Here is an 18,724-nt window from a genome sequence, read left to right on the forward strand (position 1 = left end):
TTAAATTTTTTAAATTAATAAACAGTGCTCATAAACGGCTACTGAGGTCGTATTCTCAAGTGAAGCGAGATGAGGCTGGGACCCAGAAACAGCGCTTGATTACTGATCAGCGGCAGCTGCGGCTTATTACATCTTGCCTATATTAACGCCTTGTCTTTCGTCTCATGTTTGTCAGATTGTTGTATGGAGTCCTGGTGTTTGTTCGTGTCTCTCATGTTGTAGTTCCTGCTCTGGATTTCTCGTCGCTGTTTCCCATTGCCTGTCTGTTCCTGTGGATATTCGTTCTGGATTACCTCGTTCATCACTTCAACCACGGTTACTTCACGGAATCCACTCACCACGGACACCATCACCCATCAAGGTCCCGGTGTTGCCATCTCTCCTGCTGCTTGTTTGTCTTGTCATTTGCTGAACATCTGACTTTATCAGCGGAAGCTCTAATTAAAGAGATATTAACATAAAGAGATATTGCATTTGCATCCAGTCTTCTTTTCCGATCTGACCATCATCATGGATGCAGCGAGTTCAGCGGCTTTCACCAAGTTCATCAGCCACAGCATAACTCGAATGGATCAGCAGCAGGAGAGCATCTCTTCCACCGGACGCGCTGTCCAGGCGCTGGTAACACAGGTGTTCGAGCTCTCCCAACAGATGCAACAACTTCGCGCTCCCACTGCGCCAGCCCTGCCGACCGTTTCCCACACCGCCTTCAGGACAACGGGACATCTCGGAGCCCCGCCTCCCCGTACCACGGACGTATATACTTTTGTAGAGCATTCCTCAACAATTGTTCTCTTCACTTCACTTTACAGCCCCGTACGTTCGAGAGGGAAGAGTCCAAAGTGGCATTCGTGCTCACGCTACTCACGGGGAGGGCGGCGCTGTGGGGATCAGCAGTTTGGGAGAACCGTGATCCTTGCTGCTCCTCGTTCATGGCACTTGCCGCCGAGATGAGGAGGGTGTTCGACCGTGCGGTGGCAGGCAAGGAGGCCGCCAGGAAACTCACCGCACTCAAACAAGGCAACCGCACGGTCGCTGATTATGCCATCGAGTTCCGCACCCTCGCGGCGGAGTGTCGGTGGAACGAGGAGGCGCAGTGGGACGTTTTCCTGCATGGGCTGGCTGATCGCGTCCACCGTGAAATCTACACCCTGGACTTACCTGAGACTCTTAATGGCCTGGTAGAGCTGGCATTACGTGTTGATTTACGCCTTCGACGAGTGGAGGCTATGGAGGAGTCTGGAGAACGATGCAGCAGTCTACAAGCCAGTCCGGTGGATGCGGTCAGCCAAGCACCCGATTCTGAGCCCATGCAGGTGGGGAGAGCACTGCTTTCCCGGGAGGAGAGGGAGCAGCGGAGGTCCCTTGGCCTTTGCCTCTACTGTGGAACATCTGGTCATCTCGTTAGAAACTGCCCGGTAAAAGACCAGGCCCGATAGTAAACTCGAGGCTACTATCGGGCGGGATCTCTGCCGAGAAGTCCTCACCATCTACCCTCCTTCCGGTAAGACTGAGATGGGCCACCAACGACGTCACCTGCAGTGCACTTCCTCTTCTCCAGCGGGGGCTGGGTTCTTTTTTGTGGGGAAGAAGGACAGTTCCTTGTGACCTTGTATTGATTACCGGGGGCTGAACAACATCACGGTTAAGAATACTTACCCTTTACCGTTGATGTCTTCGGCCTTCGAGAGGTTGCAAGGAGCATCCGTCTTCACTAAATTGGACTTGCGTAATGCTTATCATTTGGTCCGCATCAGGGAGGGAGATGAGTGGAAGACCTCTTTTAACACCCCCAGAGGGCACTTTGAATACTTGGTTATGCCCTTCGGGCTTTCCAACTCGCCTGCGGTCTTCCAGGCACTCGTCAATGATGTGTTGAGAGACATGGTTGATCAGTTCATATATGTCTACCTGGATGACATATTGATATTTTCTTTGTCTCTCCAGGAACATGTTCGACACGTCAGACGAGTGCTTCAGCAGCTGTTAGAGAATGGTCTTTTTGTCAAGGCAGAGAAATGTGAATTTCATGCACAATCTGTTTCCTTCCTAGGGTACATCGTCTGTGTGAGGGAATTTGCATGGATCCTGACAAGGTTAAGGCTGTGGTGGATTGGCCAAGTCCAGATTCCCGTAAGGGTTTCTGACAGGGGGCCCCAGTTTGTGTCCAAATTCTGGCAGGAGTTTTGTAAGTTGCTGGGGGCAACGGTTAGTCTTTCCTCTGGGTTCCATCCCCAGACCAATGGTCAGACCGAGAGAGCCAACCAGGATTTAGAGCGTATGTTGTGATGTTTGGCGTCCAAGAATCCTTCCTCCTGGAGCCAACAACTCTCTATGATTGAGTACGCACATAACTCGTTACCAGTGTCTTCTACGGGCCTCTCCCCATTTGAATCTAGCTTAGGTTACCAGCCACCTGTTTTTCCCAGTCTGGAATCCGAAGTTGCGGTCCCCTCTGCCCACGCCTTTGTCCAGGTGCCGCCGCACCTGGAACAGAGCCCGTGAGACTCACCGATCGCCACCGGTCAAAGCCACCCGTATACGTCGTTGGTCAAAAAGTGTGGCTTTCTACCAAGAATATTCCGCTCCGTTGATAATAAACTTGCTCCTAAATTCATTGGCCCGTTTACTGTCACCAAAATCTTTAGTCCGGTGGCAGTCTGCCTCAAATTGCCTCCAGCATGCAGGAGGATTTATCCCGCCTCTCATGTTTCCAAAATTAAACCAGCTTTTCATTCACCACTTAATCCGCCTGCTTAATCCACTTAAGTTCCTCCACCTTATACAGGGAACCAACTTATTCGGTTAACCGTATTCTGGACTCGAGGCGGAGGGGACATGGATCCCAGTACTTGATGGACTGGGAAGGTTACGGTCCGGAGGAGAGAAGTTGGGTACCTGCCCGGGACATTCTGGATCACTCCCTTATCAATGATTTCAATCGACAGGTAAGGGGTGGTGGGAACACCGAGAGGCGTTCCTAGGAGGAGGGGTACTGTCACGGTTCACAGATATATGGTGTCATCTTGTTGTCTGTGTGTAGGTTGCGGGGTGTATCACCTGATTGTTCTGTGTGGGCGTTGCGGCTGATTACTGATCAGCGGCAGCTGCGGCTTATTACATCTTACCTAAATTAATGACTTGTCTTTCGTCTCATGTTTGTCAGATCGTTGTATGGAGTCCTGGTGTTTGTTCGTGTCTCTCGTGTTGTAGTTCCTGCTCTGGATTTCTCGTCGCTGTTCCCGTTGCCTGTCTGTTCCTGTGGATATTCGTTCTGGATTACCTTGTTCATCACTTCAGCCACAGTTACTTCACGGACTCCACTCACCACGGACACCATCGCCCATCAAGGTCCCTGTGTTGCCATCTCTCCTGCTGCTTATTTGTCTTGTCATTTCCTGAACATCTGACTTTATCAGCGGAAGCTCTAATTAAAGAGATATTAACTTGCATTTGCATCCAGTCTTCTTTTACGTGACAGAATAAGGCAATGAAACACATACAGAACGTTGGTTCCAGGGACTTTTGAGAACTGGAGCTTGTAGCCTAGAATTATTCTTTCTAAATGATGTGAAAATCATCTTGTTTACTCACTTACAGAAAACAATATATTGATTTACATTTTCTAAGACACTTTTTGTTGGTAAAAGTCATATGCGAGTAGGCGTCAACTATCATGAATAGCATTGTAATTTACACCTGAGAAGACAAAGACCCGAATAATGAGTTGCATAATGAGCCTTTCAGTCAGCTGTGCCACTGAGAGGGATGAGTTACAAGAAAGAATGTGACGTAAGTGAAAGTAACCTATGCATTTGGGGTAGTTTAAAAGAATTTGGGTCTAATTTTGGAAATTTGGAAAAAGCATTTTTATTTAAAATTTCCCAGACCATAGGTTTTTGGATCCAATGGTCCCGGGAAGACTCTAGTTCACACAGATAGTGTTTTGGTCGCAAGACAGGTGAATGGAATTATTTTTAGTAATTTATTTTTTTATTTTAAGTGCAAGGTCTAGAGACGTATTTTAAAACCTGCTGATTAAGATCTCTTTGAAGCTTATGAGTCCAAGCTAGGAATGTAGAGGTGTTCCTGGTGATGCTCAGACAGGCTGTGATTTACATGAGGTCAGTCAGTAGATTAAAAATCTTTCTGAATATTAGGATGAATGTGTTATCATGATCTGGTCCATACGCTACAATAGCATCCAAAGATTTAAAAAATCTGGAACAATCTCTGTGCGTAAGGGTCAAGGCCGGAAAACCATACTGGATGCCTGTGATCTTCAGGCCCTTAGAAGGCACTGCATCACATACAGGAATGCTACCGTTATGGAAATCACAACATGGGCTCAGGAATACTTCCAGAAAACATTGTCGGTGAACACAATCCACCGTGCCTTTCCCTGTTACCAGCTAAAACTCTATAGGTCAAAAAATAAGCCATATCTAAACATGATCCAGAACCGCAGGCATTTTCTCTGTGCCAAGGCTCATTTAAAGTGGACTGTGGCAGTGGAAAATTGTTCTGTGTGGTCAGACAAATAAAAATTTTAAGTTATTTTTGGAAAACTGGGACACCATGTCATCTGTCATCAGCGCTCAGTTCATAAGCCTAAATCTCTGATGGTATGGGGTTGCATGAGTGCATGTGGCATGGGCAATGCTGAAAGGTATATCCAAGTTCTAGAACAACATATGCTCCCATCCAGACCTCGTCTCTTTCAGGGAAAACCTTGCATTTTCAAACATAACAATGCCAGACCACATACTGCATAAATTACAACATCATGAAGAAAAATGAAAGATCTGGGTACTGAAATTGCCCACCCATAGAAAACATTTGGCATATCATAATGAGGAAGATGTGACAAAGAAGACCTAAGACAGTTGAGCAACCAGAAGCCTGTATTAGACAAGAAGAGTGAATGTGAATGAGCAGTGCAATTGCTCCCCGGGGTCCTGGAGCAAATAGCTGCCCACTGCTTCTGGTGTGTTCACGGTGTGTGCTCCTTATTTAATCATTTTTTTCACGCCCTCATTGAAAGTTTATGGGATATTAGGTGGTTTTATTAGTCTGGTTTACGAAAACTGTAAGCCGGATCAGTTAGAAAAGATGTGGCAACCCGAGTCAGACCACTCTGAAGGTTTGACAATACAGTACAGCAAAATAATTAACTAACTATGATTATCTAGCCCTCTATTAAAGGGGATATAAAACACTACATAACACAATTTCGAGAACTAGTCAGTCTGTTGTTCGTTATCTGGCTCGGCTCGGTGTTCATCTTCAGTTCTCTCTTCACAGCAGTTCAGTCAGTGTACTGTTTGAGTACATGAATTACTCCGGGATATTGGTTTGTTTGAACTCAGAGGGAGTGTCAGCCACATTAAGAAAGTTAACAGCTTAAGTCATTTGTGGGTTAATGCGTATTGGAGACGCAAACCATTTAAAACGATTCAGTTCGATTTGGTGAACTGGTTCAAAAAGATCCGGTTACATCGAATGATTCGTTCGCGAACCAGATATCACAAACTGCTTTGTTTTGAACTCTCACAACAGACACGGAAGAGAAGACAATGCTGAATAAAGTCGTAGTTTTTGCTATTTTGGACCAAAATGTATTTTCGATGCTTCAAATTCTTACTAACCCTCTGCTGTCACATGGACTACTTTGATGATGTTTTTCTTACCTTTCTGGACATGGACAGTATACCTGTAACGAATTCACACAGAAAACGAGAGATCCAATCGAAGTATTTTAATGGGGTAATCGAAGGTCAAAATCCAAAAAACAGGCAAGAGGTCATAACCATAAAATCAGTCCAAAGCAAGAAACAAGAAAACCACAAGGGAACATGAGAAAGCCGGGTGATGGAAAACAAGGACTCCATAAAACAGGCTGGTTTATATGGAGTGGTGCAAACGATGAAAGTGGAGACAGCTGAGTGCAATTAGCAGGTGTGCAATTAACAGTGATGAATGGGACAAAGGCTTGTTGGAAATGTAATGCCTGCAGTGGGGTGACTATGGGGAAGTGAGACCACTAGTGGACACACAGGGAAACACAGACCAGACACTGTGACAATACCATTCACACAGCTTCAATGGAGGGACTGAGAGCTCTCATACTAAATCTAAAATATCTTAAACTGTGTTCCAAAGATAAACGGAGGTCTTACGGGTTTGGAACAACATGAGGGTAAGTTATTAATGACATAGTTTTGCTATTTGGGTGAACTAACCCTTTAACACCAAGCATTTCTGCAGACTCTGCTGATATTCTCCTTGATTCCTTTAACTTAAAAGTTAAGAATATTATTGATGATATTGCTCCAATAATAGTCAATAAGAAAACAAACAGACAGAAATCAATTTGGAGAAGATCAACAGCAGTTCAGACTATGAAAAGACAATGCAGACAAGCCAAGTGGATGTGGCGTAAGACGAAACTTGAAATTCACTATAGCATCTATAAAGACAGCCTCCAAGCTTTTAATGTGAAACTAGCCACAGCTAGACAGAATTTCTTCACAAACCTTATAAACAGTAACTGAAACAACACTCGTACTCTTTTTGCCACTGTTGAGAGACTGACAAACCCCCCAAGTCAGATTCCCATTGAAATGCTCTCAAACAGCAAATGCAATGAGTTTGCTTCCTTCTTTTCTGAGAAGATCATCAATATCAGGAAGGCGATTGTCACATCCTCAAGCAATGCAGAGGTCAGACAGATTTGGCCACAATATCAAAAAGATATTATGTTTACCTTTGAAGCAATTGATAGCTAAATTTTGGAAGAAATAGTGCATCACCTAAAATCGTCAACCTGCTATCTTGACACACTTCCCACATTTCTTTTTCAAAAGTGTGCTGAATTGTTTAGAAGCAGATCTCTTAGAAGTGGTGAACACCTCACTTCTTTCAGGGACATTTCCAAACTCCCTGAAAACTGCAGTTGTTAAGCCCCTCCTAATAAAGAGCAATCTTGAAAACACTATTTTGAGCAATTATAGACCAATATATAATCTTCCGTAAAGGTAGTTTTTAGTCAGCTGAACAAATACTTAAACTCTAATACATACCTGGACAATTTTCAATCTGGTTTCTGACCGCATCACAGCACAGAGAGAGCTCTCATTAAGATAATAAATTATAATTGCTTAAATTCTGACTCTGGCAAAATATCAGTGCTGGTATTGCTAGATCTCAGTCCTGCGTTTGACACTGTCGATCATAATATACTACTAGAGAGACTGGAAAACTGGGTCGGGCTTTCTGGGATGGTACTCAATTGGTTCAGGTCATACTTAGAAGGGAGAGGCTATTATGTGAGTCTAGGAGAGCATAAGTCTAAGTGGACGTCCATGACATGCGGAGTCCCACAAGGGTCAATTCTTTCACCGCTCTTGTTTAGCCTGTATATGCTCTTGAATATGAAGTATTCAAGGTGAATGCATACCTTGATTCAAGGGGTCAAATAACTAAAAATCAAGTCAGGAATCTTGGTGTGATTCTGGAGACCGACCTTAGTTTCATTTGTCATGTCAAAGCAGTAAATAAATCAGCATACTATCATCTAAAAAACATTGCAAGAATTTGATGTTTTATTTCCAGTCAAGACTTGGAGAATCTTGATCATGCCTTTATCACCAGCAGGGTGGGCTATTGTAATGGGCTCCTCACCGGCCTTCCCAAAAAGACAATTAGACCGCTGCAGTTCATCCAGAAAGCTGCTGCCAGGATTCTGACTAGAACCAGAAAATCTGAGCATATCACACCAGTCCTCAGGTCCTTACACTTGCTTCCAGTTACATTAAGGATTGATTTTAAAGTAATTTTACTTGTGTATAAATCACTCAATGACCTAGGACCGAAATATATGTATATTGAAAATGTGCCTTTGTGAGATAAATTGACACTATAGTAGTGTGGCAACCCACAGGTGAATTTAAAGGATAATTTTGCCAAACTACACCACTCTGGGAATTCCACCCAGAAAAGATGCTCAGAGACATGGGTAACAATTTACTTTATTCAATCAGTCGCTTTAAAACAATCATCAACATATCAGGCCTCAGCTAAAGCTTAGCCCATCATAAGAGTTTGGCTCTACGAAGGTCACAGGAAGACCAGCTAACTGGGGCTTACCAGCAGGGTCAAGCCGTCAGAGATTTTATCTGCCTATAACAAAGAAATCATTCCTTTCACCAGTGCACACAAAACACACACACACACACACACACACTCCACTCTCCACAGATGGACACGGCACACAGTGAATGACACACCACTAGAAGGTAATAGAGCAGGCCTCCCTGCCTTTGGCACCCAGATCCTGTGACAAAAGAACAATTAAACATGGCACTGAACTGCCCTCATGTTGATTTAAACTAAACTAATTGACAAAACCTAAACACAAAATAAGAATTAACAAAACTGCAAAAAAAAAAAAGACAAGGCGTATTTGACCTTAAATTACAATGAATAAATTAATCAAAAGAGAAAATGCACAAAAGAAACTAAATGCAAGAAAATAAACTAAGCAACAAAACAAAATACAAAAACTAGAAAAATGCAAGAGAAAAATAGTTGCATTTAACAAAATATGATAAGAAATCAAATGGCCAACAAAAACATACAAAACCAGGATTGTGCAAAAAAAAAAGAAAAAAAGAAAAAGTGTTGCCACTCTTAATAAGTAGTAACAAAGAAAGTCACACTAAATAAATAATGAACTGCAAAATAAACCCAAAGACAAAGGGTAGAGTTCTTTGCTAAATATAAATAAACAAAATAAATTACAAAACAAATATTAGAAATTACAAATGCAAAGGAGTGCAGAGAGCATCACTTCTAGCCAAATGTAAATAAAGATAACTTAAACAAAACAAAAGAAACAAAATATAACAAGAGAGCCGGATGTTTAGAAAGACATGTAAAATTAATGTATGTTCAACTTTTTAAAAACATATCTCGAGAATTTATGGTGGGTTTTTCCCCATCCCAATGGATCTAATTATTTTTTATTTTTTTGTTAAAATGTTCTCCGTGCGATTGGCTTTCCGCGCTCTGTTTTTAACTATGCATGCATACATGAACCTGTCTTATTTATAGTTGTTTAAGCAACTTAATTAAAATTGGTTTATAATTTTTGTTTAAATATTATTTACTTAAAGTCCAACTGAAATCAAAACTGACCATATTTACTTTGTTTGCCTAAATTTATCGTTTTGTGGTGAACAATTCATCCATGGAAGTCATTACACACAAAAAAATATTTGGGCTTCGTAATCTTTAATCAAAATCTGAAAATGCCCCTCCTCTTTGCATCGGAGGACCTTCCCTGATGACGTAGGTTTGACAGTTTGGGGTCTGCTTCGCATCCATAACCATGCCCCTCCAACAGACATATAGCATCACAGTCCCTCCCACAGCCCGAGAGAGCTTAGGTGCCGGAAGTAAATTTCCCATTCATTTCTCCCATTGACTCTTTTAAAAATCTGTATCTAAAGAGTTTTAGAGCATGTCTGAGGATAACCAGCTACAGCTGAACTCATAAGCATACAACATGTAATTTAGAGTGAAAAAATTAAGAGGAAATCCAAAAAAAGTCAAAGGTACAAGACTGCGCCTCACTGAATTCGACTGAAGCCACAGCCGCGAAAAGAGCCTTTTGAGCGACTTCCAAATCTGACGACGGCCGCGCAAACTTTTTCCTCCAGTGAATTTTATTTTATATAGAGAATGTGCAGTTAATAGCAGTTCTTTCATTATTAATCGTGTAAACAAATAGTGTTTTATATAGGTATTGTGTATTGATTTTTATATTCATCATTGTGTATTTTATATATTGTGTGCATGTGTGAAAGTGGTTAACGATAAAGTCAGCAACATGGTGCAGTGCTTTGTACCTGACTGCAATCACCCCTCAGTTGCCAACACAGGTCATTGCCATTACATAAATGAAGGGCCGTATTAAGACAGTGTGGTGCCCCTGGGCACTATACCTCAAAAGACCCACCCCCCCCCCCCCCTTCAGACATAATTAATGTGATTTTTCAAATGTAATTTATTAACTTGTCCAACTACCGTATTTTTCGGACTATAAGTTGCACCTAAGTAAAAGTCGCATCAGTCCAAAATTACGTCATGACAAGGAAAAAAACATAATATAAGTCGCACTAGAATATAAGTCGCATTTATTTAGAACCAAGAGAAAACATTACCGTCTACAGCCGCGAGAGGGCACTCTAAGTTTTCAGTGTAGACTACAGGAGAACTGAGCAGCATAGAGCGCCCTCTCGCGACTGTACATAGACGGTAATGTTTTAACTTTAACTACAATGGTAAACAGGGAGAGTGCAGTCAATCGCTTCTGTGTCATTGTCGCCCTGAGCTCATTCTTCATTCGTTTTTGAAAAAACTTTCGATCCCTGGAACATTTTGAATTGTAGCGTCCTTGTCTTTCTTTAACTTTCTTTTTGCAAAACCACTCAATGGACGTCTGTCCATTTTGATTCATTTTCTGTAGACGTTAAAAAAAATTACACATTTGTGCGTACTTTTAACTCTGACAGATTGGGGACGGAAGGGGGGACTTATAGTGGTCATGTTATCTTTATTTATTTAGAATTTATTATTATTATTATTATAGTTGTTAAGTTAGTGTTCATAAACCAGTTATGTATGGTCTTTCAAGAATTTCAAGTTAATAAAAAAACTATTTATGAAAAATATTTTTAAAGCTTGTGTCATGTGGTGCCCCTCTAGTTGTTGTGAATGGTTGGTGCCCCTGGGCACTGGCCCAAGTGCCCTTATGGATAATCCGGCTCTGCATAAATGTTCAATAAATGCACAAAAAGGTATGCCTAAGCTAAATATTGTTTTGACCGTGGCATCATAAAATGTTTGATATGACTCATACCATATAAAGTCTACAGTATCTAGCTAAATTGGACGATAATGCTAACTAACGTTACCAACCCCCCTGCAAAACTTTGTAGGTCTTGTCCCTCATGCTGGCCCTTACAAAACCCACAAGTTGACCCTCGGACACGCTAAACTCAAATAACATTACATGACCCTATCTGAAGTGGTTTTCATCCCTTTGAACACTTTTGTTTTCTTCCTTGAAAAATGCCATCATGGCAGCCAAGGAGATCATGATTGCACTGATAAGTCTACCGTTAATAAAATAAAATAAAAACACAGGTTTTAATTTTATTTTATTTTTTTATTAATGATCTTCAGTCTTCACGGACCTTCGCGGGGTTTAACCAGACAGTTACACGAGTTCCACCAATCAGATGCATCACTGTGGGATTGTGGGATTGTTCAGAATTGTGGGTTATGAAGTATTTATCCAAGACATTGTGAATAAAAGGCATTTTTCTCAAAACAAGGTTAGTGCCCCATGAACCTTTGGCGTTTATATGAGCATATACTATCGCTTAGTACAGCCGTAGCTGGTCTACCATGTATGGTTGCGTTTTTATGGCTTATACCCCAACTGTCAATGCAGAAATAGAATTGAAATTTTACTTACGGCACCGGCTGTGGGCGGGATTGTGATGCTCTATTGACAGCGTGTGAAAGGAATGATGGCGAGGAGGTGCATTTTTGGTTGTGGCACTCAAGGAACACTTTTCCCATTCCCTAAAATTCCCTTGTTACGGTCCAGATGGCTCAAATTTTGGGGGGGATAACAGAGAGGTCACGGATGTGCTCGAAGCAATTAGACAGAACACGAAATGGGGAGATATCTGTCATTAACAGATAACGCGGTCCCGTCAGTGTACACCATTGGAAGGGGACAGCTGGTGGTTTTTCAGGCAGCGAGTAATCCTTAAAAACCGATTGTAAACTTCAGAAGAGAAGCAAAAAGCTTATCTTCACCCTAACTGAAATTATTCATTTTAAATTTGAATATAATTTGAATTTTGATAATATACAAGTACGTTTTTCAGCCATTTTGACAGCCCTAATGCCTAGTAATAAATGTTAATTATTGTTTTCTAAGAATAGAATGTCAAGTCAATGACATCCCATATTGAAATGATTTTATTTATATCAATCATAACTCATCAATCATTTCCAGATATTTGACTGGTGGTGGTGTCAGTATGGATACATTTGAAATTTCTGTTATAGGATGTTATCTAAAGTGTCAGGGACAGGCAAGAAAAGAACGCTTCTATCAATGTATATGTATATATATATATATATATATATATATATATATATATATATATATATATATATATATATATATATATTATAAAAACTATATTCAAATAATTTCTAGCATTTTGTAGATTCATTTTGATCTATGTGCATCTTTGTCATTTACAGATGAGGCTTCATGTGGCCAGATTCAGATCGCAAAGTCATCCTATATTAATAAGCCTTTAGTAGGTTTACAGCCACTTGCCTATGCTGCAGCCATAGGGGCCCCTACACACATGGGGTCCCTAGGTCTCGGATTATAAGTAACATCAAAGGAGGATTCGTTGTAGAGCGTCTGACAAAATTAATGTCTTATATTGTTCAATGCACACTCAGCACCGCAGAGAGTTCACACAATCGTTAAATCAAAACCGAAAGTTAAACATGCAAGCGCATTCAAAAGCATTTTAATACCCCGCAATTTGAGAGCGACTCCTTGATACGCACAAATTAGGCCACATAACATATTTAGACTGCTATTATTATGTAAGCTATGATAGGTTGAGTAGTTGTCTATAACTTTGCATCATGCTTGAAAAAAATTAGTCTCTACTTGCAATTTGAATGTAGAGAGCACTTATTGTTCGCACTTAATAAGACTAAGAAATAACTGTTGTTTATTTTTATGTAGTTATAATGTTTTTATTTCTATGTTCAATTTGTGAAAAGGACTTCAGTTAACAGAAAAAGTCCTGGTAATTTTCTGCCAGTACAGATTGTATTTTTTTTTTTTTTTTACAGCGCAACATATCTAAAAACACAAGACCAAAAAGCACCCTAGGAGCCCCTAACCACTTTAATACGCCCCTGTTGGCTATGGGTCTGGGTGCAAGCATTTTGTCTGCTAGGTCAAATGTATTAAGACGTGTCACAAGCTGATTTGAGGCATTTAATAGTGAATGTCTTGAGTTACAGAGCAGTGGTGTGTTTAGGTCATTGAGATGCAGTGATGGGAATAACGGCGTTATAAATAACGGCGTTACTAACGGCATTACTTTTTCCAGTAACGAGTAATCTAATTGATTACTCTTCTCATCTTAATAACGCCGTTACCGTTACTGCCAAAAATGCGGCGCGTTACTATAACTGATGATGAAGCTGTTTTTTTTTTTTCATCAGACCAACTAGATCTCTGAGCGAGAGGCAAATACTTTTTTTTACTGTTCTTCCTTGGTTAGTGGGCAGAGCACGAGACAAGCGCATAAATGCTGACGATTGGCTGAGGTAGAGTAAAATTTCATTGTAAGCCAATCAGAGGTAGAGTTGGGCGGGTTTTCGAAAGCACGCATAGTGATGGGAATTCGGCTCTTTTGACTCAGCTCACTGAAAAGAGCCGGCTCTTTGGCTCACAAACGGCTGTTTAAATGACTTTGACTATAATATTTCAATTTTTATTACATAATTATTTAATTTCTATAGGCTAAATTTGAAAAAATAGAGTTGGCTCTTCAGATATGCGAGCCAGCTCCCGAAGTTCAACTAAAAAAGCCGGCTCTTAGAGTCGGCTCATTCGCGAATCGCGAACGACTCATCAAAAGCTCATTCGCGAACGAGTCGATCCATCATCACTAACGCTCATTCGCGAACGACCCATCATCGGACAGGACAGGACACACAACGAACAACACAAGCCAGTCAGTCAACCAGAGACAGGTATGGCGACGAGCCCAAATAATCCAAAAGTAGCCTTCTCTAAATGGAAGTATATACATTACTTTTTCCTTCAAGAAATTAAAGAAACAATAAAAGGAAATATCAAAAGTTCCCAAAAATCTATCGTGTTATTTGCATTGATCCACTATATAAACATAATATCTACATACATGCCATTTGATTGGAGGCTAGTCTCACTTTGTCCCACAGCAACTTTTTTTTTTAGATGTGTGTACAATGTTTCATGTTTCTGTTAATAATGTATTGTATTAAGTGTCCATTTCATTATAATATTCAGATTTATCATAAATAATTGAACATGCACATGTATTTTAAGTTCCTTTAAAGAGGGGTAGAGGTGGGGTCACGTTTGAGCATTTAAAATTTAATTTTACTTGAAAGTAACGCAATAGTTACTTTCTTAAGTAACTAGTTACTTTAAAAATTTGTAACTGAGTTACTAATTTAGTTACTTTTTGGAAGAAGTAACTAGTAACTGTAACTAATTACTTTTTAAAAGTAACTTGCCCAACACTGTTGAGATGAATGTCCTGACAGCAGTTCTTTGGTTTTGTCCTCAGGCATAACAGCCACTAACTGCTCAGTGAACAATGGGGATTGTGATCATGAATGCCATGAGAGTGAGGATGGTCTTAGTCGCACGTGCAGTTGTATTAAAGGATACCAACTACAAGACAATTCTAGAAAATGTATTGCCAAAAGTAAGTCACTTCAACAAAATAGACATATAAACAATATGGTTTGTGAATATTACAAATACACACTGGTGATGGTGTATCCACAGTGCACAAATGTGCTTAGATATTTGCATTTCTACTCGAATGTACTTCTGCATTTGTGGACATTTAAATGACTGTTTTTGTTTAACACTGATTCATAAATGTGGGCTGATTAATTAATATCATTAGAAATACATCATAAAAATTAAAATAAATATATAATATAAAAACTATCTTCAAATAATTTCTAGCATTTTTTTTGGTGAATTATGATCTACTGTGTGTGCATATTTGAAATTTACAGATGAGGCTTCATGTGGCCAGATTCGGATCGCAAAGTCATCCTTTATTAATAAGCCTTTAGTAGGTTTACAGCCGTGGGTTTTTGGAGGTAAAGTTGGCAAAAAGGGAGAGAGTCCCTGGCAGGTATGTTTAAATGTATATGTTATATCTCTGTAATCATGTCAAATGTTTTATCAGAGCTAATCTTGACAAATATCATATGTTAAACCAAATATTCAGCTGAAGCATATTTTTGTGCTCCGTATATACATATATATATATAATGCATTGTGTTTAATCTGTAGGCTCTCATACTCAATCATCTGGGCAGGTTTCATTGTGGTGGAGTTCTGATTGATGAAAACTGGGTTCTCACTGCTGCTCACTGTCTAGAGACAAGTACAAGGTTCTCTGTCAGGCTGGGTATGTAAGACATTTTGGTAAAAGTTTAAGTGTTTCTTCACAGTGTAAGAATTCTTATTCAGCCTTATATTTGTTTTTTAGAAGATGCATTACTAAAGCAATTAAAAAAAAGTGCATACATGAAAAGTACTAGAACACTGAGAGTGATGTTGTTTATTAAGCCACAGAAGTGAAAAGGAATGCCAAAAGACACTCTAGATACCGTGTTATGTTCCCTTAAAAAGTGTATTAATTCCACACATGATTTCAGAACTATTCAGAGATAGCACTGAAATAAGATTCCTGAGAAATCACATTTGTTTCTGACAGTCCTAGTCTCTGTAAACAACAACAACAAAAAGAGTCAGGAAGCAGCCTTCCCTTTTTTAACCAATCATAACACATAACTATTCATAAACACTCTCTGGATTTTAATTGTATCGCCATCTCCCCAGGTGACTACGACCGATTTAAGATGGAAGGAACTGAGCAGACCCATCCTGTACAACAACCTATCACCCACCCAAAATACAACCCTATCACTGTTGACAATGATATAGCTATGTTGCGCTTGGCCAAACCAGTCAAATTTTCCACATACATTCTCCCAGCATGCCTCCCTACCAAGAACCTGGCAGAACGAATGTTGCATCGTAACGGTACTGTCACAGTCGTCACTGGCTGGGGAAAAGACAACGAGACCTCTCAACGCCCCAAAACTCTCAACTTCATTGAAATTCCAATTGTAGACAACAAAGAGTGTTCCAGGCATATGATGAACAACCTAACTCAGAACATGCTTTGTGGGGGAGTTCTGGGTCAGATCAAAGATGCTTGTGAGGGGGACAGTGGGGGTCCAATGATGACATTGTTTCATGATACTTGGTTCCTCATAGGTCTGGTGTCCTGGGGAGAAGGCTGTGGGCAAAAAGACAAACTTGGCATCTACACCAAAGTGTCCAGCTATTTGGATTGGATAGATAGCGTTCGTCAGGGATGGGATAATGTTTAGACCCCGCCTTTCTACCCTGTTTTGCCTAATACAGAAAAAGTAAATCTGAAAAATCAATGTACTCCATAAAGTTCTTCTGGTGTACAAACATTGTAATTTAATAAACACATAAATTAAAACAGCTCTTATTTTCCTTTTATCTGCATGTTTAGAGAAAGTAATGCTGTCAGTCAGTATAGAAAGTAGACACAGTTCAAACAAGTTTTAACGGGTCTATAAAATGAACATACACTTTCATAGTCCCGTTATTTGATTCCTCTATTGGGTAACATGAAATAATAATAAATACTGAATTAACATTAGATTTCAGCAAAATACATTAAAGCAAACAATTGCCACAGAAAACATGCATTGAAGACATTTCTGAGAATGGACAATTACAGATCTATCATAATTCAAATTTAAAACAATAAAGGAATGCTTCATAGAAAAGAGAATTAAAGAACTGCTTTTTTGTTTGTTTGTTTGATTGATTATTTATGGTTGTGCTACATTTCTTTTAAATATTTAACATTTATTTAAAGAATGTAAAATTTTGCTTAAAGCAGTTTGTAGGTTTTCTAGGTTTGTTAAATGGATACCTCTGAAAATAAAAAGATTTTTTATATATATATGATCATTTTAAATCAATAACTGTCCGAAATCAGCAATTCACGATTCAAAAATCATGTTTCAAGATCGATTACATCATCAGGGTTTGTAATCGATGCATCGATAACAAGTAATTCATTACAACCCTAGACTGCGTTCAATCTTACAGTACACAACAGTGCGGCCTCTCCATTGTGCTTCACTGGCTATGGCATCAGCATTCAGCACAGTGGTCAAAATACTTGTACAGGTCTTCTTGAGGGTCTTAAAATACAGGTAAATGCAAAGTGCTTATCCACACAGAGGGAAAGGGTTGCTGCTTGAAAACATTGATACAAAGAGTGACTGCCTCCTTCTGGATTAGTTCATTGTTACAGGCTGACCAGGCATTACTGATCAGCAGACAAGTGCTTAAATGCAGCATCTCTAACTATATGCTTGGATATATGTGACTGACTAAATGTTTTTGTGTCTTGAAAGAAAATTATACGTTTTGAATAATCATTACGTAGGTCCATTGGGTCCCACATTTACAAAGGAAAATAGCTTAATGTTTCATTTAATATATGAAGTCATTTCATTTCAATTCTGTATATACTAGTGTGATTACAATAAAGGTAGATCCATACTGTAGATATTAATATATTATATACTCTGCATAAGCAAGGAGAATTGTCAGATGTTTCAATATGGTCTTAATACCCTTAAGTCTGGTGAGCTGTTGATTAAATAAGTGAGAAGAGAAAATTATTTGATTAGAACAAAGGTAAAATAACTGTTCTGACTGTTTAAATAATAATTTAATTTGTGTTTATTTTATTGGTTAAGGTACATCATGTGATTTAGGTCAGTGGTCATGGCAGCCATCTTAGATTTTACTTTGCAGCAGCAGTGATGCAGCAGTAGATTTCTCCATGATAAAAGCTATATTTCTGTTATTTCATGCCAGAGGCCATTGTCTGAAGGTTTAATTGTTTATTTAATTTCATCTGTTAAAAAATAAGCATTTCATGCCATTTAAAACATTTGAATATGATGTTTTTCACTCACGCAGTAATGCTAGATTAGCTACTTTCTTTCCTGAAATTACTTTGTCATGCTCTATACTATACTATACTATATAAAAAAAATTGTGCTACTGAAGATTTCAAGTAAAACACTAGAAAAGAACTCAGTGAAAAGAATAGTGAAAAGATGTAGCCTCTTCAATTCAGAAAGAAGACAGAATCTCTGCAATTAAGCTACAAAGTCTTTCATGTAGGGATGCATCGATTCGATACTGGCATTTTCTCCGGATCGGATATCAGTCAGACGAGTCCGATATAAATCCGATATTGTGCGTATACTATTCTGTGTTATTGTTGAGCTCCATAAAAGGAATAAAAACATTTAAAACCCAAAAAGGTTGTCGTGCACATATTTATATGTTCCGAAGCTGTTATAGTTCAATGTGAGGTACAGATTAATATTGAAGTCATTAAATAAAATTTTACCTAAATTCTTCTTTCCGCTGCAGCTGTCTGTCACCCTCCATTCAGCAATCAAACTGCGTTTGGCGTTCAGTTACTACAATTAAAATGATGAAACTCTCTTCAAGAGCGCACAGTAACTGAGGTTGAAAACTGTTCAAAGAAAAGGCTCATTAAACTAATGTACAGATTTAATACACTACATATCAATTTACTATGTACAATGTCAATGTACAATGTACTAGTGATGGCCGGTTCACTAACGAATTGTACGATTTAACCGGTACTTCTTCGTGAACCGGTTGAACCAGTTCACCAAATTAGACTGAATTGTCTCCAGTAAGCATTAT

The 18,724-nt window shown here is 39.5% G+C and overlaps 1 protein-coding gene across 2 annotated transcripts in view; it reads left to right on the plus strand.

The window, feature by feature from the left end:
• The window catches only part of LOC113114990 (vitamin K-dependent protein C-like), a 32,400-nt gene extending 15,965 nt beyond the window's left edge, over window positions 1-16,435 (plus strand). For both annotated transcript variants that reach the window (XM_026282177.1, XM_026282168.1), the window contains 4 exons: window positions 14,460-14,600; window positions 14,923-15,044; window positions 15,206-15,323; window positions 15,758-16,435. In XM_026282177.1, coding sequence (XP_026137962.1) covers window positions 14,460-14,600; window positions 14,923-15,044; window positions 15,206-15,323; window positions 15,758-16,314 — 938 coding nt within the window. In that variant the 3' untranslated portion in view covers window positions 16,315-16,435. The remainder of the gene's footprint in view (window positions 1-14,459; window positions 14,601-14,922; window positions 15,045-15,205; window positions 15,324-15,757) is intronic.
• The last annotated feature ends 2,289 nt before the right edge of the window (window positions 16,436-18,724 follow it).

This window comes from Carassius auratus, chromosome 2 (assembly GCF_003368295.1).
Source record: "Carassius auratus strain Wakin chromosome 2, ASM336829v1, whole genome shotgun sequence".
Classification (NCBI taxonomy): domain Eukaryota; kingdom Metazoa; phylum Chordata; class Actinopteri; order Cypriniformes; family Cyprinidae; genus Carassius; species Carassius auratus.